The sequence below is a fragment of the Anomaloglossus baeobatrachus genome, chromosome 7, assembly GCF_048569485.1.
Source record: "Anomaloglossus baeobatrachus isolate aAnoBae1 chromosome 7, aAnoBae1.hap1, whole genome shotgun sequence".
Lineage (NCBI taxonomy): Eukaryota > Metazoa > Chordata > Amphibia > Anura > Aromobatidae > Anomaloglossus > Anomaloglossus baeobatrachus.
The window spans coordinates 297,835,922-297,863,597 of NC_134359.1; the positions used below are offsets into that span (position 1 = coordinate 297,835,922).

A 27,676-nucleotide genomic window follows, 5' to 3' on the forward strand; every position below is an offset into this window, starting at 1 on the left:
GAGCGGGCACATCTTCGTCAGAGACTTTCGTGGCGCTCCGGGCCGAATGTGGGAGCGACGAGTTGCAGGCAGCGCAAGTCACCACAGGTTGACCTGCCTGGAATTTTTGCTTATAGGACATGCAAGCACATGACATGATCAGTGTCGCGCCCAGGGATATGGGGTACTCAGGGACCTAGGGGGTAGGCCCTGTATCCTGGTGAGGATGCAGAACCTTATAGCTCCCTGATGGCTTCAGGGGCGCTACATCGGCGAGGGCTAGGAGGACTATTATGTCTGTCTTTCTATGGGGCCAGACATAATTGCAAGGAGACTAGAATAGGTGAGTAGGAACAGAAAGGAATGAGCTAATGGGTACCAGGAAGAAGGTAGCCTTGCTGAGGGCCATTGTGTAGGATCGCAGGGCAGGCAGCTTACACTGGGGGGGCGAGATGGGCAGGATAAAAAGGGCAAGAGCCAGTGCCATAATGTCGACTTTGTTAGGAGAAATGAAAGGTCCTTCCATCCGTACAAGAGAGGACACCGACTGACCCTTGGCAGAACTAAGCTCTCTGTCCTCTAGGTCAGGAAAGGGTAAGCACCAGTGCCACGACGTTGGCTTTGTTAGAATAAAAAAAGTCCTTCCATCCATACAAGAGATGATACAGACTGACCCTTGGCAAAATTGAGTTCTCTGTCCTCTGGATCGGTAAACAACGCCCATCCCCCACTGTTATTCTATCTGCATAGACAATACAAGAATATTAAAAAAATAAAAGATAAAAAAATACAACATTTTTGTCAGACACTGGTTGGGAGCTACAGACCCATATCTGCCTCCAAGATGACACGAAGCTAAACTGACTACATTGTATCCCGGAGGAGGGTGGCAGCAGGGTACACCCATGGTTCCTGTCTGTGTCCCCCAGCGAAGCACACCAGAAATACATTTTATACAGTGTGTCCACCTATATCCTGTCCACCACCATTAACTTGAGAACGGCGGCAGCTATAGGCATAGAAGTGGTGTCTAGGTATAGTAAAGTAGCCATGCGCTACGCAATGAAACCACCTATAGCGCCACCTGGTGGAAAACAACGGAGTTAGCATTTTTATCTCGAAAACAGAACGAGATAGAGAAAAAAAAGTGAATTACAAAGTTTTGGGCATCATCAATTCAATACGAATCCACACCTTGCATACAGAAATGCTATGATTAGAACGTGTAAAACTCACAAGGCTGCGGACGTGAAGCGATACCTCATGGAGACCTTCCTACAAGTCATTGGGTATGGTGGCTGTGTGGAGTGGTCTCCGCTCACCTGACCTGACCCCATTGGACTTCTTTCTGTGAGGTCACATCAAACAGCAGGTGTATGTGACCCCCTCCACCAACATTGCAGGACCTACGACCACGTATCACAGATGCTTGTGCAAACGTGTCACCTGCCATATTGCACAGCGTGCAGCAAGATACAGTATGCTGTGCAGAGGCCAGATGTGCATTGCAGCAAGATACAGTATGCTGTGCAGAGGCCAGATGTGCATTGCAGCTGACGGGGGACACTAATGAGCGCCATATGCGTGACCAGCATTCAATGTTTTGGGGGGTCATGGGTTTCATATCACAGGATTTCTGTATGCAAGGTGTCGATTCGTATTGAATTGATGATGCCCTACAACTTTGTAATTCACTTTTTTTCTCTATCTCGTTCTGTTTTCTAAATAAAAATGCTAACTCCGTTGTTTTCCACCAGGTGGCGCTATAGGTGGTTTCATTGCGTAGCGCATGGCTTCTTTACTATACCTAGACACCACTTCTATGCCTATAGCTGCCACCGTTCTCAAGTTAACGGCGGTGGACAGGATATGGGTGGACACACTGAATATCAGTAATAAATAACAAAAAATAAATACCCCATTTAATCTGGAAAAATATACATCTTCCCAACCCGCCTGTATCATCAGGAGCATCCCATATGACATGGATGCACATCATAGAGGAAGCTCTGTTTTAATAATGCTTTTAAATAATGCAAGATACATTAACCCAAAATGACACAAATATCAGGGCTCAGTATTTTTCCTCTCTCCAGTTTTGCCATATCTGCCCTGAACACTAAATATTCTGTGCACGGTAATCTGCGCCTATATTCATATTCTGTGCGACAACGCACAGTGAGGTGTCAATAAATATGGGGACAAGTGGCGGCAAATTCACATATTCAGTATCGTTTTACACATTAGAAAGAAAGTTGGACTGTACTTGAAGGAGTTTTATCTCTTTTTTAAATTTTTATAATATTCCTAATAAAAAAAACCCCAAAAACATACTGGTTTTATTTTGGCACCACGTTAAAGTCCCACCTATGCTGCATACAAGGACAAAAAATAAAAAACTTTGATTAAGTTATCCTATGATGTGGCCGGTTTAACATGTGCAAACTGGTGAAAGGTCCCCTTTAATCTTCCAATGAAATGAACAGTGCACTCACCCTGCACACGTAAGGCCCCGCTGCTCCTCTCCAGTGCTGTCTCCAGGCTGGGATGCTCCACTCTGCAGATGATTTCTGATTCCTGGTCTCGCAGTGTTGGGGTGAACAGCAGTCGGGCTGTACAAGAGAATGTGGAGTCAGGCTGTACCTGGGACTCAGTGACTGACGTCTTATACTTATCATTATCATGTAGAGATTCCATCTGCCCCTTTTCCTTCTTATACCAGCTCACAATCACAGCATCAGGGCGATACCGGGAGATGTTGTACTGGAAAGTGTTTGGTCGTCCTATCAGTACACGCGGTACCGGAACCTCCTGCATTACAGGACGCCAAAGAAAACCTTCACAAACAGAAACATAGTGATCAGGTCTTGTACATTTTATTTACAGAGTCACTGAATACTTATACCTCATGGACCCACATACAGTATGTCACTGACTGATATGATATATAAGGTCTGAGACATGGTGTCTACCTAAGACAATTAATCATCCCATAAGGAAACGGCTCTTATTTAGCTGTTGAGACTTAACCCCTTAGGCTGCTTTCATACATCCGGTTTTCGCCGTCCGGCACCATCCGGCAAAAAACGGATAAAACTGATCTGGCCTTTATTGCTTGTATTAGCGCCGGATTGTGCCGCATGGCCTTGCGCTACATCCGGCTTTTGCCGGATCCGGCGTAAATAGCTGATCCGGCGGCCGGATGGAACGCTGCTTGCAGTGTTTTTTGTCTCCGGCAAAAAAACGTATGGTGCCGGAGTTTCAATGAAAGCCTATGGGCGCCGGATCCGGCATATGATGGAATCTAACGACGGATCCGGTTTTTTGAACTGAGCATGCTCAGTAGCACTACGGATCCGTCAAAAACAGGAAGGAAAGCATGGAAAAAACTGAAGCAACGGATCCGTTTTTTCACCGGATCCGTTGCATCAGTTTTTTTGCCGGATTGTGCCGGATGGCAAAAACCGGATGTGTGAAAGCAGCCTAATCTGATGTGTCAGATTGTGAGGCAATAACTCTGCAAAGTTCCAATATAGCCCAGTGATTTGGAGATAGTTTTTCTGTGACTAGAGATGAGTGAACCTGAAAAGGAAAGTTCGGTGTTTGTACGTACTGTACATGGACTTTACTAAAAAAAAAAATCGGTGATCAGAGTTTGAGAGCTTTCCAGATGCAGACCACTCGAGTGAGCATAGCTGTGCTCAGGTATGCTCGGGCCGATGCAAGCCACCTACAGTGTTTGATCGTCTCACACCGGGAGTAACAACAGTGTCATTGGATGTAGCGTGAACAAAAAAATGGAAAAATCCCGCCCCTGGAAGTGATCTGTTTATGGCTGCCTGTATGTGGGAGGAGATCCGAACTGCCCAATCAGTGACTTCCATTGGTGTTCAGATCAAGTCAAGGTCCAGAGCTGAACTTTATCTAAAGTCAGGCTTAACCCGCTGAACCTGAACTGCCACTGGTCCGCTCATCCATAATCATGACACTTTTTTTTTTTTTTTTTTAATGATAATGGTAAATTTAGGTTCATATATTTTATGTTAATAAAAATATCAAAAATTTGACACAAATTTCTAAAAATTAGCAATTGTCAAACTTTGATTGATTACCCCTTTAATCCAGATAGTCACCGCTCACAAAATAGTTAAAGGGATCCTGTCAGGTCCAATATGCACCAGGACCACGAGCAGTTCTGGGTGCATATTGCTAATTCCTGCCTAACTGTCCCAGCCTATAGCATCATAGATAAAGGGATCTTTAGAAAAAGTTGTTCTGAAGATCCTTTATGATATGCTAATGAGCAAAGGGACTAGTCATGAGGGCGTTACTTCTCCCGACTAGCCGCCCTCTTATCATGCTATTACACCCACAGGGGCGTGCTAATATGCTACTCAATGCAACATCACCAGTGGTGCCGCACGTACCTGTGTCTGCGGTGAACGCTGTGCTGAATGCCCCACACTTGTGATCATGCACACTAGACCTGTCTGAAGCCGGGAAGCGTATACCTGGTTTCACAGTGCACATGACCAGGAGTGCTGGGTATTCAGCACAGCATTCACCGCCGACACAGGTACGAGTGGCACCGCTGGTGATGCTGCATTTAATAGCATGTTAGCACGCCTGAACTCTGTAAGTGCCCCAGTCAATGGTTGGAGGACACTAGATATCTAAGGCACTCTCCCTTTTTGGGAGCTGCTTAATCAACTTTTGTATTGTGAGATCCCTCACCTTCTAGTTAGTTCTCCAGTCTGCATGAACCCGCATCTGTCCTGCCAGCATGTATCCTGTTCCAACCGTCCTGTCCCATCTGAACCAGTCATGTCAGTTTAAGCAACCATGCCATCCTGATCCAGGCCTCCCTGTTACCCTGAGCCCTGTACCTGCGCCCCTGACCCCTGGGGTCAGCTGTAGTCTGGGGACTGCCCTGGAGTGGTACCTGCTGCCTACCGGTAGCCAAGTACAATGGCACCACCAGCAGCTCTGGTGAATACCCAATAGGCACTTAGTCACGCCCCTCTAAGTAAGCCCAGTCTGTGGCGCAGTGGGTCCACACCAATATGCAAGACATAAGGAGGTAATCTCTGGTATGATGTTTTACACACCGATGTTCTATCCTTAGAATTACAGAGATGATCGGTCATTAATAAGAACCTGTCAGGAGGTATATAGTATCTAAATTGCGGTTCTTACTGTTCACTATCTCGCTCCTTGTCAGGACTTTTGTTCCTTTTTCCTTCATGGTTTTGTGACTCCAGGTGACATTCAGCTTAAACTTCGGATCCTTGAAGAGCGTTTTCTGGACGGTGCACCGGCTGCAGACATTATACGTGTGATCGGGGTTCTCCTGAAGATTGTCTGTGGATTTCAGTGGATTTTGCTCCGTCGTCCATTTGACAGTGATATGTTTTGGATAGAAGTTCTGCAGATTCAGAGAACATGTCACATCCCCGGACTCAGCGAGAGACGCCGACACCGGATCCAGCACTTGTGGCTTAGCTGGAAGAGAAAATATAGAACATGGGTCATGGGTTTAACGAGATTTGTGGATCATGGGTTTAACGACATTTGTGGATCATGGGTTTAACGACATTTGTGGATCATGGGTTTAACGACATTTGTTCTCCAATGTAATACAAACAGGAGGCGTTCCCATTCTCTTATGATTTATCTGCAAATATTAGAATTGGTCTCATGCTAAAAATTCAGCTCCTATACAAGTGAATAGGAAGTAATCTGCCGGACTCAGGAGCCTTCCACAGTTTACATCAGAGGTGTTAAAACCGATCGGGGAAGGGGCACCGGGCGTCAGACAGTCACCGATCTGGTACTCATGACCAGTACCAATGATAATGTACTAATTTTTACAGAAAAGCTGCCTCAGAGGTGATCCCATTTATATGTATAAATATATGTGGTCAATATAAAGGACACCACATGACTTATTCCTTTTAAAGGATTGGGGGGGATGCACTACTGGTGGAAGGAAGGCGATTCCAGCAGCTAAATAGGAAAGGGTTCTTTACAGTTAGAGCAGTCAGACTATGGAATTCCCGACCACAAGAAGTAGTAATTGCTGACAGTATATCAGCATTTATAGCAAATGGCATTGTGGGTTATAAATACAGAATATATACAGTATTTGGTCATGGAAAGTTAAGCTTAATGGAGCCTTTTTTAATGGTGTCTTTTTTCAGCCTATATAAGAATTTGTGAAAATCTGTAGAAAGTGATTCTGGGAAATACAATTTACTGATTAGCTATTTTTCTTTTGTGGGGATGAGCAAAAAAAAAAATAAATTCCCACAGCAATTCTACAATGTTTGATGTTTATACCAAATTTGTATTAAAATGTAAACTGCAGGCTGCCCTTGGCAGTGTCGTCTTTCATGCTGGATTTGGCATGAAAAAAAAGTTCAGCATGGTGCGAGTGGAAGCACAAATCAGACGGCGCGCACCCATTCAGGTGTATGAGTGTGTGGAAATCATCGGACTGCACTGAGATAATGATTACCGCGGTCTCACAGAAAGGTGAAGATGGAGAGAAATGGATCACACTAAAAGCTGACGCTGTCATCAAACCCAGACTCATCGAACACATTCTCTGTGAGAGAGAATATACGCTTGTGTGACTCAGGCCTGGGCAAAGGTGCAGGGATGGACCAAAATGGTGACTGTTAAGGGACGGTTCTGTGCCGCCCCCGTGACCAGCAGCCGCCGCTGCTCGAGTCCAGACCTTCAGGGGTGGTGGCTCGAGGGTCTCCGGACCCGGGGGTCCTGCGGACACTCCGAATAGAAAGGTGGTGGTGGGGGTTTGACGTATATGTACGGCTGGGCCGTATTAGAGTTCGTGATGCCACCCACGGGATGTGGTGAGGTTGGACACCACCGCTGCTGTGACGGGGCACCTGGGGGAGATGTTATGCAGCAAGTTGTTAATCCCATCCGTGGGCAGGGATGGTGGCCCCGGGACCCGGTGGGCGTTGGTGCAGGGAGATGGGCGTTGGTGCAGGGTGCTGGTGTACTCACTATTGAAGGAAACACACGAGTCTCTGGTAAACCAAAATGATGGTGGTCGGTGCCCGCAGCCAGCTGCGTTCTGGTCCCCCACCCGGCTGGTGGTCTCTGTCTTTCTCCTGCACCTTAGTGAACGTTGGACTACCTGAGCTTGAAACTTCAGGAGTCCGCTCCCGGCTGGTGACGGCCTAGGGAGCCCTTGCCCGCAGACGCTGGCCCGTGGGATCTCTGAGCCGTGGTGGTGGCCTTTTATCCCCCTCGGTGGGCTGTTGTCTTCTTTCGGGACTTTGGGTAGGACAGGACCTAGAGTCCTGGCCTCAATCAGTTAATTAACTAGTCCCCAGTAGTTTATGGACCTAGCTTCAGGGTCTGAGTACCCCCATTTGTGCTCCGGTTTCCGGGTCGGTTCCCTGGGTGGGTACCGGCGGGACACCACCCTGCCCCGGTCCACCTCGGTTCCACTGAGCCGTCTTCCCGGCTCCTGCAGACGAGACCACCGTCTGCCTCCTAGCCCAAGGCACCAGGGCTCCAACCCTGGCACCTGTCAGTCTGCTTCAGGCCTGCCACACACAGGCCTGACCTCCACTACTGAACTATCAAACTAAACTGTTCACTTTCTCCTGCCTAAGGCTATCAGGACTCCTTGGTGGGCGTCTTCCAACCGCCTGGTTCTGCCCCCTGGTGTGCCCATCAGCCCTGAGGGAGGTGACTAGGGCGTATATGGTTGGCTGTGTGTTACCTTTGTGAAGGACAGGTGTAATGCGGGGCCCTATCTGTGACTACCTGGCCCGGCCAGGGCGTCACAGTTCCACTTGAGTAGCACCCGGCACGGTGCACACTCTCCTGACAAGAGCAGGTCGGCTGCATGTCGCTCCTGTCAGGAGAGTGTGCACTGTGCCAGGTGATACCGATGCGAGACTCGCACGAGTCATACGCAAGTGGAATCATACCCTTAATGACACTGTGGATTCTGACCTCACACTGATCTCCCAATGAAAAAATATTTACCTCTGAGGGCTGCTATTTCTACTTTGTTACTGAGGATCCCTCCAGATCCTTCCACGTAGCGCCTGCCTGATCTTTGCGCACCAACCATGTATTCTTCTTTAATTGCTGTACTAGCAGCCATTAACACAGCAATTTAACACAACTGCAGCACAGGATTAGTGGTGCAATGACAAAGGGAGTCCATAGCCTCTATCAAACCGCTTAGATGCCACCACAAAAGCCACTGTAGCATCTTAGGAGTTAAACTGCGAGAAGTGGAGCTAACTCTAATCCCCACAATTACAGCAGGAGCAAAAAATTATGATCTAGTGCCCATCCATGATATACATTACACGGGTTCACATTGCGTTATGGCTCCATGTTCATGACTTTCTCAGTGGATTTTTTCAGGCAGATGGAAACCTTTTTGGAACCGCCGAGAGGAAAGAAGTAAACTGTGTCCAAAGTCTGCATCTTTGGACTCCATGTTGCCTCCTCCCTAGCGATGTCTGTCTTCTTAGCCAGATACAAGAGTAGTCAGTAATCATTCAATACTGAATATGAGACTTTGTACTCGATGGCACATGTGTACTGATTGTCAAGGACCTTAACAGCCCGGCAATAACAATAATCATTTGGCTTCTGTACCGCCCCGCGGCTTCGGCTGAGACCGCCGAGCCGCTCGGGTCTGGGCTTGCGTGTGTGTCGGTGGCTCGAGCGCTTCCGGACCCGGGGGTCACGTCGTTCTGGAAGGATGTAGTGGCGGTGCACGCAGGGGTGGTTGTGTTGTGAAAGTTCGTGACGCCACCCACGGGTTGTGGTGATGGTGGACACCACCGCTGCGGTGTAGGTACGGGGTATCCCGGGAGCGGTGTAGGGGCGCAGCTAGGTGTTGACCCCTCCGTGGGTAGGGGTTGTTGGTCCCGGGGCCCGGTGGTGGAGGCCGGGGTGCAGGGGCAGTGTTGCGGTGCAATGCGGTGCGGTGCCTGATGGCACTGGAGTACTCACGATTAAACCACACAGAGTCACTGGTAAACCAAACAGAGGGATGAACGGGGCCCGCAGCCGGCTGCAGCTTCCTAGTTGGGTTGGCAATGTCCGCCTTTCTCCTGAACCTGTGTTTGTAGTGTGACCACTGTGCCTGGGCACCGGTAGTCCGCTCTCCGGCGTGTATGTGTCGTAGGAGCTCCTTTTGCCCGCAGACGCTGGCCCTTGGATCTCTGGCCTCTGGCGGTGGCTACTATCCGGACGGGTTGGGCTGTTGCCTTCAATCGTGACTTTGGTGGGAATGAACCCCTGAGGTCCAGACCGAAATCAGTTAATTCGACTATGGTGGTGGCGTATAGCCTAGTTCGGGGTCTGAGTACCCTGCCTGGTGCTCCGGTATCCTGTTAGCTCCCCGGTTCGGTTCCGGCGGGCTGCTACCCTGTCCCGGTCCCTATGGTTCCACCGGTCGTATTCCCGGTCTCCTGCAGGCGGCCACTGTCGTCTGCCTGCCTGACTGTTTGGAAGGTTAAGGGATCCTAGGCTCCAACCCAGGCCCTGCTCAGAACCGTACTCCACTACTCTCCACTCCACTGTACTGAACTGAACTCTACTGTTGTGTTTTCCTGTGTTCCTGCCTCAGGCCAGCAGACTCCTCGGGGTGGGGGGCGAGTCTTTCCGCCTGACTCCGCCCACCTGGTGTGCCTGTCTGACTCTGAGGGAGGCAATCAGGTCTTTGTGGTTGACTGATGGTACCTTTCTAGTGTGGGGGGTGTGTGGTGAGTGTAGTAACCTGTGACCCCTGGGGTCCAGGGCGTCACACTTCATCCTAGAATGGCAGCAACAATCTGAAGCCGATAAGGTACATATACAAAAACAAAGGTATAGATGTATATGCACAAAGATAATGTTCTATATGTAAGATAGTGGAAGTATAGGACTTACACCTGGCTGGTGACCTGGCTGTGACCTACCTGTGATCTGGCTGTATTGTGGCTGTGATCTAGCTGTGATCTGGCCGTGATCTGCCTGTGACCTACCTGTGATCTGGCTGTATTGTGGCTGTGGTCTGGCCGTGATCTGCCTGTGACCTACCTGTGATCTGGCTGTATTGTGGCTGTGATCTGCCTGTGACCTACCTGTGATCTGGCTGATTGTGGCTGTGATCTGGCCGTGATCTGCCTGTGACCTACCTGTGATCTGGCTGTATTGTGGCTGTGATCTGCCTGTGACCTACCTGTGATCTGGCTGTATTGTGGCTGTGATCTAGCTGTGATCTGGCCGTGATCTGCCTGTGACCTACCTGTGATCTGGCTGTATTGTGGCTGTGGTCTGGCCGTGATCTGCCTGTGACCTACCTGTGATCTGGCTGTATTGTGGCTGTGATCTGGCCGTGATCTGCCTGTGACCTACCTGTGATCTAGCTGTATTGTGGCTGTGGTCTGGCTGTGATCTGGCTGGAGACCTGGCTGTGACCTACCTGTGATCTGGCTGTATTGTGGCTGTGATCTAGCTGTGATCTGGCCGTGATCTGCCTGTGACCTACCTGTGATCTGGCTGTATTGTGGCTGTGGTCTGGCTGTGATCTGGCTGGAGACCTGGCTGTGACCCACCTGTGATCTGGCTGTATTGTGGCTGTGATCTAGCTGTGATCTGGCCGTGATCTGCCTGTGACCTACCTGTGATCTGGCTGCATTGTGGCTGTGATCTGGCTATGATCTGGCTGGAGACCTGGCTGTGACCTACCTGTGATCTGGCTGTGATCTGGCTGGAGACCTGGCTGTGACCTACCTGTGATCTGGCTGTATGGTGGCTGTGATCTAGCTGTGATCTGGCCGTGATCAGCCTGTGACCTACCTGTGATCTGGCTGTATTGTGGCTGTGATCTAGCTGTGATCTGGCTGTGATCTGCCTGTGACCTGGCTGTAATCTGGCTGGGATCTGGTGGCATTCTGGCAGTGATCTGTTTGTGCAGTAAATGTTGCTGTGTGATCTTAGCCTAATGATGTATGGATAACACAGATGTATCATTCTCGTGCGGATTTTACCATGAACAGCCTTCGGCTGGAATTTCTTGTCCTTGGTTTCCCCGTTGGAGGTGACTGTACAGGTAATAAGTGATCCGTAATGTCTTGCCACCGTTGGTATAAATGACAATATACTGGTGACATTGTACAGTCCTGTTACATGAGACTCCTCTGTCTCTTTAGTAAGGAAATATCCAGACGTCTTCAGGACCTCTCTTTCCTTGGACGGCTGGTCTATAACTGTGGAGACTTCTTGGACTCTTCCATCTTTCTCAGTCACCGTCCACACGACTGTAACATCCTCAGGGCAGTAAGACACCGGACACTGGAGAGTCACCTTCCTCCCCTGCGTCCACTGATCACGTCCTCTAATGTCCCCAATAATGAGATCTGACAGAACAAGACAGAAATGTACAGAATATAAATGTATCTCTAAACAATATCTATACACACAGGTCTATTCCTTAGTGTATGCACCGTGTACTTGTACAGATCCTGGCTGGTGACCGCTTCATGCAGCGTTACTGGATTCCCCCTATTTACTATACAGATGGCTAGACCTTAAACCACAAGCACTTTCTACCTTTTGTGTCCCCCCCATTTCCTCATAGATTATAAGCGGGACCCTCACTCCTCCTGTTTGAATTTCTGAATAATTTATTGTTCTGGTTTGTGTAATGTCTTTACTGTCCGTTCACGTCCCCTCTGATTTGTAAAGTGCTACAGAATATGTTGCCGCTATAGAAATAAAATTATTATTGGTGGGTATATTGACGACATCCGCATGAAGGATGTACTTTATGCTCTCACATTGTTTGTATGGGTTTCTTCTAATAATCTCTTTCTCCCCCATCGGACTCCAAAAAACAAGCAAAAGAAAAAAAAACAACTCACTTTTCTGTGGTTCTGTGGCTGTCGGGTCCTTGATTCCATCCTGAAGAGCAGAGTCCATTTTCCTTTTTTCCTGAGATGCGGCCACGCTATGGACCTCTGTAAAACACATCACACATACACATTACAGCAGTGACCTCGTCATCATTCACATTGCAGAGTTTACAGTCACATTGTGTCTCTCCGCTGTGCTCCCTGCCGATATCCTCTCTAATAAGTGTCCACTCCAGCCGCATCATACACCAAACCTCATCCAGTGCTCCTGTAGAGCATGCGCAGTGTAGTCATTCTCATTTGGCTTCAACCATAGGTCTGTTATACCTGGTATATACTCTAGACTAAAGGGTGCTTTACACGCTGCGATATCGCTAACGATTTATCGTCGGGGTCACGGTGTTTGTGACGCACATCCGGCGCCGTTAGCAACATTGCAGCGTGTAACACGTACGAGCGACCTTAAACGATTGCAAAAGAGACAAAAATCATTGGTTTTGGAGAGGTCGACCAAAAATCGTTGTCTCGTACATAGCGATGTTGTTCCTTGTTCCTGCGGCAGCACTCATCGCTGTGTGTGACACCCCAGGAACGAGAAACATCTCTTTACCTGCCTCCATTGGCAATGAGGAAGGAAAGAGGTGGGCGGGATGTTTACATCCCGCTCATCTCTGCCCCTCCGCTTCTATTGGACGGCTGCCGTGTGATGTTGCTGTGACGCCGCAAGACCCGCCCCCTTAGGAAGGAGGCGGATCGCCGGCCAGAGCTACGTCGCATGGCAGGTAAGTGCGTGTGATGCTGCCGTAGCGATATTGTTCGCTACGACAGCGATCACCACATATCGCAAGAACGAAGGGGGCGGGTACTATCGCGCTCGACAACACTAGCGATGTCGCAGAGTGTAAAGCACCCTTAACTCCATCTTTATCTTTATCTTCTTCCTTCTACACCTGTATAATTCCGTGTGTATTTTTATATAATTGTTAGCTGGTTTCTAACAGAGATGAAATGTCCTGCACATCATTCTGCTTTGTTCGCACAACAGTGCTTGTAATAACTAGGCAGTAATGAGCTGAGACAGAAGCCTGACTAAGTTGTGTTTGATTTCTATTGATGCATATAGTAACTGCAAATGCTACTCTGTTGATGCTTATGACAGAAGATTATCCCCTGCCATATGTATCAACAGAACGTGATGTAACTGTGGAATAAAAGCGTAAAAATAGGGTCTTACCTGGTATAGGGTTTTTGTCTAGTGCTGAAAATGCACTCACCTGGTGTGGTTGTGCCAGTCACAACCCCTTTCTGCACAAGAAACGGTGGTAGTCAGCAGCGGCCCCGGAAGTTAATAGTATCATAAACGGGGAGAGGAATACGGGTGTAAGCCGCGCTAAAACCACAGAATCCAGAAGATTTTAAATAAATCCCTTTATTTTCATAAGTCTACGCGTTTCAGAGATATAACCATCTCCTTCTTCAGGACAAGGAAAATCATACCTAGGTATGATATCCCTTGTCCTGAAGAAGGAGATGGTTATACTGTATCTCTGAAACGCGTAGACTTATGAAAATAAAGGGATTTCTTTAAAATCTTCTGGATTCTGTGCTTTTAGCGCGGCTTACACCCGTATTCCTCTCCCCGTTTATGATAATATGTATCAACAGAGCAGCATTTGCAGTTTGACATCACTAATAGGATATTACAAGCTCCATAGTGGAGGCATTGAGCTCTGCTAGAAACCACCTAGCAATAATATAAAACCATGCAGAGAGCTATACTGATGTTGATGATAGAAGATAAAATTGAGTTGGCAGAGTTGTGCACAGGGCCATACAGTGTACAGAATAATAGAATATGGTATATTCTAAACATAGATTAGCTAGATGATATGCTGAATATCTCTGCTGGCTGCAGGAAAGCTGAGCAAAGCATGGCAAAGATGAACATTCAGATAACTTGTCTTCCTTCCAGTCATCAAGTCAAGGAAGCTGGGATTATCAGTCGAAGCACACAGGAGAGGGAGGGACTTGCAGTAGTGAAGAGAAGCCGGGTGCTCCTGGAAAATGTAGTTTTAATAGTTTAAAAATGGGAACGCTCATTCTGTGAAGCAGAATGCACAGAGGGGCAGATAAGGATGAAAAAGAAACAAAAAAACTTTATGTTGGGCTTCTTCTCTATGTTAACAATAAAGTATGTTGTTACTGTGCTTTGTGAAAAATAATGCAATTGTGGAAAGAACTCTTTAAAGAGGACAAACCACTAGAATTTTCATATATAAATCTAAGCCAGTGCTATACTGGCGCTTTTATGCAGAATCTAAACATACTGTACCTTTAGTTGTGAGATCGGATGTATACTTTCTGAAGTATAAGAAAGTAAAGGTTGTGAATTGCATTGTTATTTGAAGAGAAGTGCAACAGAATATCTAATAGGTGGGTCAGGTTTTGCTAGTTATTCCCACCCCTGTCTACCTGTCTGTCTGTTCTTCCACCCCCTGTAATAACAGAGACAGAAGGAGGAAGGACAGACAGGGGCGGGAATAACTAGAAAAACCCGACCCACCTATTAGATATTTCGTTGCACCAATCATCAAATAACAGAGCATTTCACAACCTTTACTTGCCTATATATCAAAAAGTATACATCCGATCTCACAACTGAAGGTATGTATAGAATCCGTATTATGGCTTTAGGTTATATAGGAAATCCTGGTGGTTGGTCCTCTTTAACCAAAATGGTATTCCTCAGAAGACTTCATTGATTCATATACAACAACAATCTCTACAGTGTTAACGCACGTTGTATCCTAGCCAGTGCAGAAATAAATGCACCCGCTGGCAGACTTGACGCTGCGTGTTGACAAAAATAATGCATCCAAAACGCATGTACTTTGGATGAATTTTTCATGCATTTTGCATGCGTTTTGGATGCATTTTTGTCAGTGCGGTCCCCTAGCTCTGCTACATGCAATGAGAATGAACTCAGATAAACTTCACCTGGCTTCATTGTCATCCCGCGGCTCTGTCTCTGTGTGCTGTCATGAACTCAGATGAACCTCCGTCGTCAGTGCCAGAACACAGGAGTCCGCAGCAGTGACGTCACAGCTTCACCCGATTTCACTGACATCGCGCGGCTTTCTCTCTGTGTCGCAGCCTGATTTGCGGTCACACGTGAAGGACTCACCTGTGACCGCAAATCCCCCGAGTGACTGCCGTGAGCCGTACGATCAGCTGTGCCGTCACTCAGGTTACTCGCGGCCACAGCTGCAGTCCTCCGCCTGAGAGCGGTGGCCGCGAGTAACCTCAGTGACAGCACAGTTGCTGCATGGAGCTGACAGAAGTGGCGGTGTTCTACTGCCACTCCTGTCAGCTTCCGATGTAGCAGAGCTGAAAGCGTCGTGAGACCTTGTGTGGATTACGTCGGACCTGGAGGTGATTTTGAGGGGTTAATAAAGTGGTGAAAGAGGGTGCTTTTTTGTCTTTCATTCCAAATAAAGGATTTTTTCGGGTGTATGTGTTTATTTTCTTTAACTTACAGGTTAATCATGGAAGGTATCTCAGGGCGACGCCTGCCATGACTAACCTAGGACTTAGTGGCAGCTATGGGCTGCTGCCATTAACTACTTATTACCCCGTTTGCCACCGCAGCAGGGCAATTCGGGATGAGTCGGGTAGAGTCCCAGGACTGTCGCATCTAATGGATGCGGCAATTCCGGGCGGCTGCTGGCTGATATTGTTAGGCTGGGGGGCTCCCCATAACGTGGAGCTCCCCATCCTAAGAATACCAGCCTTCAGCCATGTAGCTTTACCCTGGCTGGTATCCAAATTTTGGGGGGACCGCATGTCGTTTTTTTTTAATTAATTATTTATTTTTTTACTGCTCGATATAGACACGGCTACCAGCGGCTGTGATTGGTTGCAGTGAGACAGCTGTCACTCAGCATGGGGGCGTGTCTGACTGCAACCAATCATAGGCGCCGGTGGGCGGGGGAAGCAGGGAATACGAGATGGAATGATGAGCGGCCGGCATTTTAAAAAGAGGAGAAGCCGCCACAGTGTGAAAGCCGTGCTGCGCCGCGCCGGTGATCATGGATCAGTGACTATGAGAGGGGGGGAGGGAGAGACCGACAGAGAAAGAGAGAGACCAAAAGACCTGCCTTTGTTATGTCACTGCTTAGCATTTCGGTAGCGTTTTTCTACAACTCCTTGATTTCAATAGGTGTAGAACACTGTCAAAATGCTCAAAAGAAGTGACATGCTGCTTTTTTAAACGCAGAGATTTTGTCAAATTTTTGACAATTAAAACGCTGCAAAAAAAAAAGCATCGTGCGCACGGATTTTGCATGATTCTCATAGACTTTGCTGGGGAAGCAGAACGCATGCATTTTGACAATTTGACGCTGCTGCTCAAAACGCTGCAGAAACGCAAAAAAATAAGCAACGTGCGCATGAGCCCTTACATGTATCTTATCTCTTAAGTCCTAAAACACTGAAGTGGATCTGGAGAGTGGCCTGTGCATTTCTATATACAGTTTAATTTTATAAAGGTAATATGGGAATAGGAACAGAAGATCTTCCCGACCTCCCTCAGAATCACCTTGTATAGAGAGCGGTCCGGTGCTCCTTTCTGCCGGTTTTCCTAAACTGGGATGCTCCACTCTGAAGGTAATGTCCGTTCCTTGGTCGGCAGTAACTGATGGAGTGAACTTTACGCACGCTCTGTATGTGAATGTGTGATCCTTCTGCCGCTCTGGTGTGACGTCTGATATCATATATCTATCACCATGAACCAGAGGGAATAACTCCGGACTGTCCTTCTCCTTCCTCAGCCACCTCATACTCAGCACATCGGGGAAGACGTTGGACACCTCACACTTCAGTGTAGCTGTGATACCAGCAAGAAGGTTGGGAACGGGAATTTCACGTAATTCTGGCTTCCATGGAAAATCTAAGAGATAAATATACAAAGTACAAATCAACAAGAAGGACTGATGTGTAATGAGAACAAAGTCAATTCATGTAAAAAAACCCCCCACAAATCAATACTGAAAAAATCATCACAGACAAGGCCCGTTACGCTTCGTACCTTTATCCACAGGTGACATCTCCCTCCACTCCCAGTCATTCATGGACTCATGTCTCCAGGAAACCTTCACCGTGGACTGCGGGTTTCTGAAGAAGCTTCCGGGAAGTTTACATTCGCTCTCTAGGGTGTAAGAGCCATCTGCATTTTTCACAGTTTTACCCGAGCTCAGATTCTCTTTATCGTTCCATTTTATCCGGATATCAGAAGGATAAAATTCCTCGATGTGTAAAGTGCAAAGAACCTCACCCGAATCAGTCAGGGAAAGTTTTATAGGGTTCAGCACTTTGGGTTTTGCTGCAAAACAAAGCAAAATGAATGAGTCATATTTTGGATTCAGTAATACTGTATATATTGGTAATACGAATAACAGTATTCATACAAAGAAAACTAAAATTGAAAAGAGAGAGAAATTTTTGAGACAGTGTGCATATGAATGGAGATATAGAAAATTACAATAAATGGATATACATGAGGAGCCAGAGCACCTCCAGACATCTCCTCCAACGGTGTTTGGTCTTCCCCAAAATCTTCTTGCTTCACATTCAAGAGCAATAGTCTAGTTACACGTCTCACTGGGAACTTACAATTACCGTTAGCTCTTTCCTATGCATTTTGCACATTAAGCTGATGGATGCAAGTAAATAAAAGTGCTAACTGCAATATCATCAATTAGTGCTGGTTAAAGACAGGATTATGTCCATGTACAAGGATTCCTATGAATCTTGTGATCATATACAGCGTGTGGTTTAAAAGATCCTAATGCTATAAGATTCTCAACCAAATGTAATGAGAAACGTCGAATACAAAACGCGTCACATTCATAAATGGGAGGTAAAAAGTTACTGACCATGTGCTAAATTATTTGAACATTGGACCAGATCAATAATTACTGAATAACACTTCTCACCGTAGAGCTGCTTCCGCTGGAACGTCTTCTCCCGGATTCTCCCCTCACAGGAGATTCTGCAGGATATTGTGATAGATTTGTGCTTAGACACAGAAGGGGTGAAGCTGAGACAACTGGTGACATCCAGGAGACCTTGTACATCGGACATGTCCGTCCTCTCTCTATGAGCCACAAACTCCATGTACCGGCCGCCATCTTTCTTCATGATCGCACCTCCCGAATCCTCACGTACTTCATGTTCTGTCCCATCTTTCTCGGTCACTATCCAGGTCACCTGGGTGATCTGTGTACAGTATGAAGCCGCACAGTACAGGACCACCTTCTCCCCATCATACCACTTCTGGGGTCCCTGGATGTTGTTAACAAAAAAGGCCTGAACCTCTGTAAAATAGGAAAATGACTAATGAGTCTGTCAAATTATATTATTTGTTTGTATAGTTTAGATTTTCTTTGGAAAAAGTGAAGAATCTCTGAAAACAGAGAATAAAAGACATAAGACTTGTATACAGATGGCTCTGGGAAAGGGTTTCATGATCTCATAAGAGCAAATTGGATCCGGCACTTAGAAGCGATCGAAGTGTTTTATTAGTGAAGAGCACACAATACTTATAATAGCTGGGGTCTGACCCGCCATACAGAATATTTACCGGTATCTCGGGCCTCCGCTGTCTGGGCCTCAATGGCTTCATCTAGGCCGGGGTGATCCACTCTACAGATAAACACGACATCTTCATCGGTGCACAGTGATTTCTTCACAGACAGACAAGACGTAGCTGTGAAAGTTTTCTTGTCCGTCCGGTCTGATATAATCTTTGGAACTGTATATTTCTCGGATTCTGACACTTCTATTAAATCCGGACGATCTTTCTTCTTCTCAAACCACTTCACAGTCAGCGAGTCAGGAAAATAATTAGACACCGAGCACCTGAACAGGATCTCATTATCATGGATAACACGGTCTATGGTGTCTCTGACCTGGGGACGCCAGGGAAGATCTGCAGGAGAAAGTATAGAAACAATAAATGGAGACCGGTATGAGGACGGACTGGTGGACTGATAATATCACACACTGCACATTAGGTCATAAATGTAGAGGACGATACAATGATACGGGCAGACTGTGCGAGCCGAGTGCTGCTCTTTCCTCCAGTATAGTGTGCGCTATATGCTTTACATGGGAATATGCCAAGTTCGGAATGAGGACCACAGCTTAGGGCCCCCATACACATTAGTCTGATATTGATGAAACCGGATGTAGTGAATAGCGTTTTCCATACGTGGCGGTGAATGATGTCACATCAGACAGGTTTTTTTTTTTCTAATAACAGTATTTTTCTATTCATTGATAGATTTGTATTTATAGATATATTTATAGATATTTACTGGTTTAACTTCACATATATCTGGATTTACTTTTTTTCAGAAAATTATTAATTCCACTAACTCATTCAGTTCCCGGGGAATGTGTAAGTGACACACGAGGACATGTTCACGGTACCTTATTCTATGATAATACATTTTAGGAATTAAATAAGAGACAGTAATGGACTCATCCGTGATAATCTTTTACCTTTTGCAGAGAGTTCCCTGGTTTGGGGCTTATCCATGGACTCATGATTCCAGGTAACGGTGACTTTATAGGTCGGATCCTTGAAGACGTCTCCAGTAATTGTACATTTGCTTGTAAGGTTAAACGTGGCGTCAGGATTCTTCTTATCTTCCTCTTCTGATGGCAGTTTCTGCTGTGACTGACCCTTTATAGAAGACCAGCTGATCTGCAGTGGTTTGGGGTAGAATCTGCTGAAGCTGGCGGTCACCTGGACATCTCCATGGTCGGTGATGGTGAATTGTATCGGCTCCATGAACTGAGGTTTAGCTGCGGAAAACAATCCATATAATTAGGCAGGTTACCTTAACAGTTAAATCTAGGATACAGCTGACTAATTATGGCATGAGCCGTCCATGTTCTGTAACATGTAGAGCATGGGTCCCCAATTCCAGTCCTCAAGGGCCGCCAACAATGCATGTTTTCAGGATTTCCTTAGTATTGCACATGGGATAATTTAATCACCTGCACAGTTGATGATTCTGTGTCGCCCTGGACAAGCCAGGGGACACAGGTAACAACACCCCCACCCCCACCCCCAGCAGTTCACAGCAGACATCCCCAAAGTGACCTGCTTTCTGCCTCGGGCTCAGACTGACACACCAGGTGGGCGGAGTCAGGAGATGGAGACACCCACCCAGGAGTGAGCTGGCCTGAGGCAGGAAACAAGCCCAGTCAAGTCCTAGGAGAGGAAGAGAGAAGGTCTGCAGAGAGGCAGACATAGCCAGGTGCCTAGGTTGGAGCCTAGGGACTCGTACAGAGAGTCCGGCAGACGGTAGTGGCCGTCTGCAGGGAGCCGGGGAGACAGCTGGTGGAACCGCAGGTAGCCGGGGCTGGGCAGTGGCCCCCCGGTACTGAATCGGGAAGCCAGCTGGAAGCCGGAGTGCAGGAGAAGCGTGCACGGAGGTGGAAGAAAGGACTTACACCACCAGACTGGGTCAGGGGAGAAACAACAACCGCAGCCGTCTGTGGGTACCCGTCCATCCAGCCGAGTGTTTTACCAAGAACTGTGTCCTGATTTCTGGCTGAGTGAGTACCACCGTGCCGCAAGGCACAGCGCCGCCCCCGCGTCCCTGCGCCCACCAAGCCCTGCATCTCCCACCTCATCACTGGGCCCCGGGATCACCAACCCCTACCCACGGAGGGGCAACACAACAACTGGCTGCTCCATACCATCCTTCCCGGGATCCCCATACAGAGCAGCGGTGGTGCCAACAAATCACCACAACCGTGGGTGGCGTCACGGACAATAAACAATCCCCACACCCAAACAACCCCCTTTTCACTCACAGGCGAGGAGCGCCGCTCGAGTCCCCGGGATCCGGCCCATCGCTCGAGCCACCGAGCAGCGGCAGCAGCAGGCCGCAGTGCCAGCCGGACCCGAGCAGAAGGGAGAGCGCGGCGTCCCCTCCTCCGCCCGCGACAATTCCAACACCCATGCAATGCTAAGGAAATCCTGAAAACATGCAAACATGCACTGTTGGCGGCCCTCGAGGACTGGAGTTGGGGAACCCTGATGCAGAGGGTTTTATGAAGAAAAGACGGATCATGCAACAACAAGGTTGGAGTAGACGGACGATGCAGTCATAATGTGGACATCATAATACAACTTTTTCAGGTGGGTTCACTCCGTAACCAGCTGAGAAAAAAGTGCTGAAGAAACGATAAAAAAGAAAAAAAATATGCAATGCAGTGTAAAAATGACTTCCTGTTCAGTCTTTTCAACTTATTTATATCACTTCAGAGCTCCAAAGACATCAAGAAGCTAAAATAGGTGACCAGTTCATTCTTAAAGGGAACCTGTCAGGTCCAATATGCACCCAGAACTACAATTTCTAATCACTGCCTAACCGTCCCTGTATCTAGTATCATACATAAAAACATCTTTAGAAAAAGTATTTCTAAAGATCCTTTATGATATGCTAATGAGCGCAGGGACTAGTGTGTTATTTCCCCCGACTAGTCCACCTTCTTTACATGTTAGCAGTATCACACCCACAGGGTGATGTGCTTACCTGTGTCTGTTATCACTGCTTCAGACACCGTATCAGAAGTCCCAGCACTTCCGGTCATGCACACTAGACCTCTCTAAAGCCGGGACGCTTACATCCGGCTTCATAGTACGCATGATCGGAAGTGCTAGGACTTCTAATCATGCGCATTGACCCTAAACCCGATGTCTGAGGTGGTGACAACGGACACGGGTACGCACGTCTATGCCGATGATGCTGGGCAATGGGCATTGAATAGCATATTAGCACGCCCCTGTGGGTGTGCTAACAGGCTAAGAGGACGGACTAGTAGGGAGAACTAACGCCCTTGCGACTAGTCCCTGCACTCATTAGCATGTCATAAAGGATCTTTAGAAATACTTTTTTCCAAGATCTCTTTATCTATGTAACTAGATACAGGGACGGTTAGGCAGGGATTAGCAATATACACTCAGAACTGCATGTGGTTCTGGTTGAATATTGGACCTGACAGGTTCCGTTTAAATCAGTTTTATATAATACAAGTACTGGAAAAAAAAAAGGACAGCGACAAAAGCAACCAAAAGGACTAAAAAAAAACCACTTCAAGACTTCCCCATGATTAAGCAGAGATTCTATACGCGAAACGCGCGTCGGGGGTCTTCATTGAAGGAAAAATCCATTTGGCACCTTATTGCACTTTTGCTTTCTACTACAATTTATGTAATCTGAATCCCCAGGTTTATGTATACCTGATGGCTTACTGTCCCCATTGTAGGGTTATTGTACATGACAGAGGGTTCAGGTCTAATAATCTCTACACAATCTGCCTACACCCACCCCTTATACTCATGCATTGTTCCTTTTTGTATTCATGTATATTGTCTTCCAACTTTCTTTTAATATGGATGTTTAAATAAACTTTAGTATTTTTTGATCTTAAAACTCCACTTTCTAGTTTATACCACTTCAAGACAAGCCCTGCGGTTGTTTTCTTGTATTCTGCTTGAAAAACGTGGTGGGTTCACCAAGGTTTATAAGACGTTGTGTATATATTCTATTATATGTCTGCATGACGGCTTTCTAATATGAATGATGATAGATTTCAGTGCATTTTTGTGTTGTTTTTTATTTACTTTATTTTTTCTTTCACTTTCTTCTAAAGGCTTCTTTATTAAATTGGAAAAAAGCAGGAAAATAAAAATAGCAGCATAAAAAAGAGAATTTTGTTACTTACCGTAAATTATTTTTCTTATAGTTCCATATTGGGAGACCCAGACCATGGGTGTTTAGCTTCTGCCTCCGGAGGACACACAAAGTACTACACTTAAAAGTGTAGCTCCTCCCTCTGAGCTTATACACCCCCGGGTAGCCAGTCCTAGCCAGTTTAGTGCAAAAGCTGAAGGAGAATAGCCACCCACAAGTAGAACCGAGTAAGAACCGGAACAACCGGAGACTCTGTCCACGACAACAGCCGGTGATAACACACGGAACAAGAAAATTGCCAACAGGCAACAGGGAGGGAGCTGGGTCTCCCAATACGGAACTATAAGAAAAAGAATTTACGGTAAGTAACAAAATTCTCTTTTTCTTTATCGTTCCTTTGGGAGACCCAGACCATGGGACGTTCCAAAGCTGTCCCTGGGTGGGAATAAACAAAAAAAACGAAGAAGTAGGCGGAGCCTAACTTCACAAGTGGGCGACAGCCGCCTGAAGGATGCGTCTGCCCAAGCTCGCATCTGCCGAAGCATGAGCATACACTTGGTAGTGCTTCGAAAAGGTATGCAGGCTAGTCCAAGTGGCAGCCTGACAGACTTGTTGAGCCGTAGCCTGGTGCCGAAAAGCCCAAGAGGCACCGACAGCTCTGGTCGAGTGTGCTTTGATCCCTGGCGGGGGAGGCACCTGAGTACTCTGGTAGGCGTCCGAAATGGTCGATCTAATCCAACGGGCCAAGGTCGGCTTAGAAGCAGAGAGACCCTTGCGCCGCCCTGTGGTTAGCACAAAAAGAGAGGTGCACCGCCTAAGCGCAGCGGTGCGAGACACATAGATCCGGAGAGCACGCACCAGATCTAGAGTATGCAGCGCTTTCTCAAAGCGATGAACAGGGGCCGGACAGAAGGAAGGCAAGGAAATATCCTGGTTAAGGTGGAAGGGAGAGACCACCTTAGGAAGAAAGTCCGGGGTCGGACGGAGAACTACCTTGTCTTGGTGAAAAACCAAAAAAGGTGACTCCGAGGAGAGCGCAGCCAAATCAGAGACTCTCCTGAGAGAAGTTATGGCAACTAGAAAGGCCACCTTTTGAGAAAGACGATACAAAGAAACCTCCCTAAGGGGCTCGAAAGGGGGCTTCTGCAATACCGTGAGGACCAAGTTAAGGTCCCAGGGATCCAAGGGCCGCCGATAAGGCGGAATGATGTGAGACGCACCTTGCATGAAGGTGCGGACCTGAGCCAGCCGGGCGAGACGCCGCTGGAACAGCACTGATAGAGCTGAGACTTGTCCCTTGAGAGAGTTGAGGGACAGTCCTAACTGCAGACCGGACTGTAAAAAAGACAGAAGGGTCGGCAACGAGAATGACCAAGGAGAATGGCCGGAAGAGCAACACCAGGACAGGAACATTTTCCAAGTCCTGTGATAGATCTTGACGGAGGAAGACTTACGGGCCCGAGTCATAGTGGAGATGACTTCAGGAGGGATACCAGAAGCCGTCAAAATCCAGGACTCAAGAGCCACGCCGTCAATTTGAGTGCCGCAGAATTCGGGCGGAAAAACTGACCTTGCGAGAGCAGGTCTGGACGGTCCGGAAGATGCCACGGCATCTCCACGGACAGTTGGAGCAGGTCCAGATACCAAGCTCGCCTGGGCCAGTCCGGTGCAATGAGGATGACTCGACGGCCCTCCATTCTGATCTTGCGCAGGACTCTGGGCAAGAGAGCTAGAGGGGGAAACACGTAGGACAGACGAAACTGGGACCAGTCTTGAACCAGAGCGTCCGCGGCGAAGGCCTGAGGATCGTGGGAGCGAGCCACGTAAACCGGAACCTTGTTGTTGTGACGGGATGCCATTAGGTCCACGTCCGGAGTGCCCCACTTGCGGCAGATTGACTGAAACACTGCCGGGTGCAGGGACCACTCGCCACCGTCCACGGATTGACGGCTGAGATAATCTGCCTCCCAGTTTTCTACGCCAGGGATGTGGACTGCGGATATGGTGGACTTGGAGTCCTCCGCCCATTGAAGGATGCGTTGGACCTCCAACATTGCCAGGCGGCTGCGTGTCCCGCCTTGGTGATTGATGTAGGCAACCGCTGTCGCGTTGTCTGACTGGACTCGAATGTGCCTGCCCGCCAACAGGTGGTGAAAGGCTAGGAGAGCTAGAAGCACAGCTCTGGTTTCCAGCACATTGATTGAAAGGGCTGACTCGGACGGAGTCCAAGTGCCCTGTGCTCTGTGGTGGAGATGTACCGCTCCCCAGCCGGATAGGCTGGCATCCGTGGTGAGAATCACCCAGGACGGAGTCAGGAAGGAGCGCCCTTGGGACAGGGAGAGGGGTCGAAGCCACCACTGAAGAGAGCTCCTGGTCCGTGGCGACAGAGCCACTAACCTCTGTAAGGAGGAAGGCCGCTTGTCCCAACAGCGGAGAATGTCCAGCTGCAGAGGACGCAGATGGAACTGGGCAAAGGGAACCGCCTCCATGGAGGCCACCATTTGACCCAGCACCTGCATCAGATGCCTGAGGGTATAACGGCGGGGCCTCAGGAGAGAGCGCACCGCCAACCGGAGTGACAGCTGTTTGTCTAAGGGCAACTTCACAAGTGCCGGCAAAGTCTCGAACTGCATCCCTAGGTACGTGAGACTCTGGGTCGGAGTCCGAGTGGATTTGGGAAGATTGACAATCCACCCGAATTGGGCTAGGGTGGCGAGAGTGAGCGAAACACTCCGCTGACAGTCTGCGCTGGATGGACCCTTGACTAGAAGGTCGTCCAGATAAGGAAGCACTGCTAACCCCTGGAGGTGCAGGACCGCAATCACTGCCGCCATGACCTTGGTGAATACCCGAGGGGCCGTGGCTAACCCGAAGGGGAGAGCCACGAATTGGAAATGATCCTCTCCTATCGCAAAACGTAACCAACGCTGATGTGACACTGCGATTGGCACATGTAGATAGGCATCTCTGATGTCGATGGACGCCAGGAACTCCCCTTGGGTCATAGAGGCAATGACTGATCGCAGAGACTCCATGCGAAAATGCCGCACCCGGACATGCTTGTTGAGAAGCTTGAGATCCAGGATGGGCCGGAAGGTACCGTCCTTTTTTGGAACTAGGAAGAGATTTGAGTAAAAACCTCTGAACCGTTCCTGAGCGGGAACTGGGACAATCACTCCGTTTGCCTGCAAGGACGCCACGGCCTGCGAGAAGGCGGCGGCCTTGGAGCAGGGGGGAGTTGAGAGAAAAAATCTGTTTGGAGGGCTGGAAGAGAATTCTATCCTGTAGCTGTGAGATATGATGTCTCTCACCCACTGATCGGAGACTTGCTTTAACCAAGCGTCGCCAAAGTGGGAGAGCCTGCCACCGACTAAGGACGTGGCTGGAGCGGGCCGAGAGTCATGAGGAAGCTGCCTTAGTGGCAGAACCTCCTGCGGTCTTCTGCGGACGCGCTTTTGGGCGCCAGTTGGATTTCTGATCCTTGGCTGAGTTAGCGGACGAGGCGGAAGGCTTAGAGGATGACCAGTTGGAGGAACGAAAGGAACGAAACCTCGATTGATTCCTACCCTGGGCGGGTTTCCTGGTCTTAGTTTGTGGCATGGAAGTACTCTTCCTGCCAGTAGCTTCTTTAATGATTTCATCCAGCTGTTCACCAAACAGCCGTGAACCAGCAAAAGGGAGCCCAGCAAGAAACTTCTTGGAAGAAGCATCTGCCTTCCACTCTCGAAGCCACAAAATCCTGCGGATAACAAGAGAATTAGCTGAAGCCACCGCAGTGCGGTGAGCAGCCTCTAGCATGGCAGACATGGCATAGGATGAAAAAGCTGAAGCCTGAGCAGTTAAGGTAACCATCTCAGGCATAGATTCCTTGGTGAGGGAATGCATCTCCTCTAGAGAAGCAGAGATGGCTTTGAGAGCCCACACTGCTGCAAAAGTCGGGGAAAACGCGGCCCCCGCAGCTTCATACACAGATTTGGCCAGAAGGTCAATCTGACGGTCAGTGGAATCCTTAAGTGAGGTGCCGTTAGCCACCGACACAACGGTCCGGGCTGAGAGCCTAGACACCGGGGGGTCTACCTTTGGGGAGTGAGACCACTCCTTGACCACCTCAGGTGGAAATGGAAACCGGTCATCAGAACCACGCTTTGGAAAGCGTTTGTCAGGGCAGGCCCTGGGTTTGGTCACAGCGGTCTGAAAACTGGAGTGGTTAAAGAACACACTCTTCACTCTCTTAGGCGAGGTAAACTGATGTTTTTCTGCCAAAGAGAGTTGCTCCTCTGACACTGGCGGATTGAGATCCAGCACAGAATTAATAGAAGCAATCAAATCACTAAGATCTGAGTCACCCTCAGAGAAATCGATGGGATACATAGCCTCCGAGCCCCCAGTGAGGGCATCCTCCTCATCTTGAGAGTCAGCTCTTGAGACAGAGCCGTGGGATGGGGAGGGGGAGGAAACCCTGCGCCTTCTCTTAGAAGGACGGGGTCTGGGATCAGATGATGAATCCTCCGTGAGCTCTGATGGACGGAGGTCAGAGGATAGGAGTCCTCTGTCAAGAGTATTAGAGGCACCCTGTGAGGGCTGATGCATATTCATCAAAGTCCTGGACAAAAGCCCCATGGACTCAGCAAATGACTGGGATATGGACCTAGAAAAGGACTCTACCCAGGCCGGGGGTTCAATCACAGGTGCAGCAGCAGCCTGAGAGACCACTGGGGGTGAGACTCCAGGCTGTGGCACCGCCAAGTTAGAGCAACCATCACAGTGTGGATAAATGCTCGGCTCAGGCAGCAGGAGCTTACATGCAGTGCATGCAGAATAAATCTTTGGAGCCTTGCTCCTTGTGTGAGACATGCTGCTGGAGTGGGGGCTTTGCAGAGAATGAACCCCAGGGAGAATATACAGAGGTCCACAACCGGAGACCGGCTGTGGCTTACCAGACCGCTGAGTGCGGTGTTGTGTGCCCTCCAGATCCCGAAGCCCGGTCCCCCAGTGCGCAGCACCTCAGCAGAGATGCAG

At 48.3% G+C, this 27,676-nt stretch overlaps 1 protein-coding gene across 1 annotated transcript in view; it reads right to left on the bottom strand.

The window, feature by feature from the left end:
- Positions 1–27,676, bottom strand: part of LOC142245629 (uncharacterized) — a 73,374-nt gene that overhangs the window by 21,801 nt on the left and 23,897 nt on the right. Inside the window, exons 6-14 of the mRNA XM_075318519.1 lie at positions 19,446–19,751; positions 18,523–18,870; positions 17,876–18,256; positions 16,969–17,262; positions 16,480–16,830; positions 11,892–11,987; positions 11,019–11,387; positions 5,176–5,481; positions 2,475–2,816 (exon numbers count right to left, since the gene is read on the bottom strand). Of these exons, the coding sequence (XP_075174634.1) occupies positions 2,475–2,816; positions 5,176–5,481; positions 11,019–11,387; positions 11,892–11,987; positions 16,480–16,830; positions 16,969–17,262; positions 17,876–18,256; positions 18,523–18,870; positions 19,446–19,751 (2,793 nt within the window). The remainder of the gene's footprint in view (positions 1–2,474; positions 2,817–5,175; positions 5,482–11,018; positions 11,388–11,891; positions 11,988–16,479; positions 16,831–16,968; positions 17,263–17,875; positions 18,257–18,522; positions 18,871–19,445; positions 19,752–27,676) is intronic.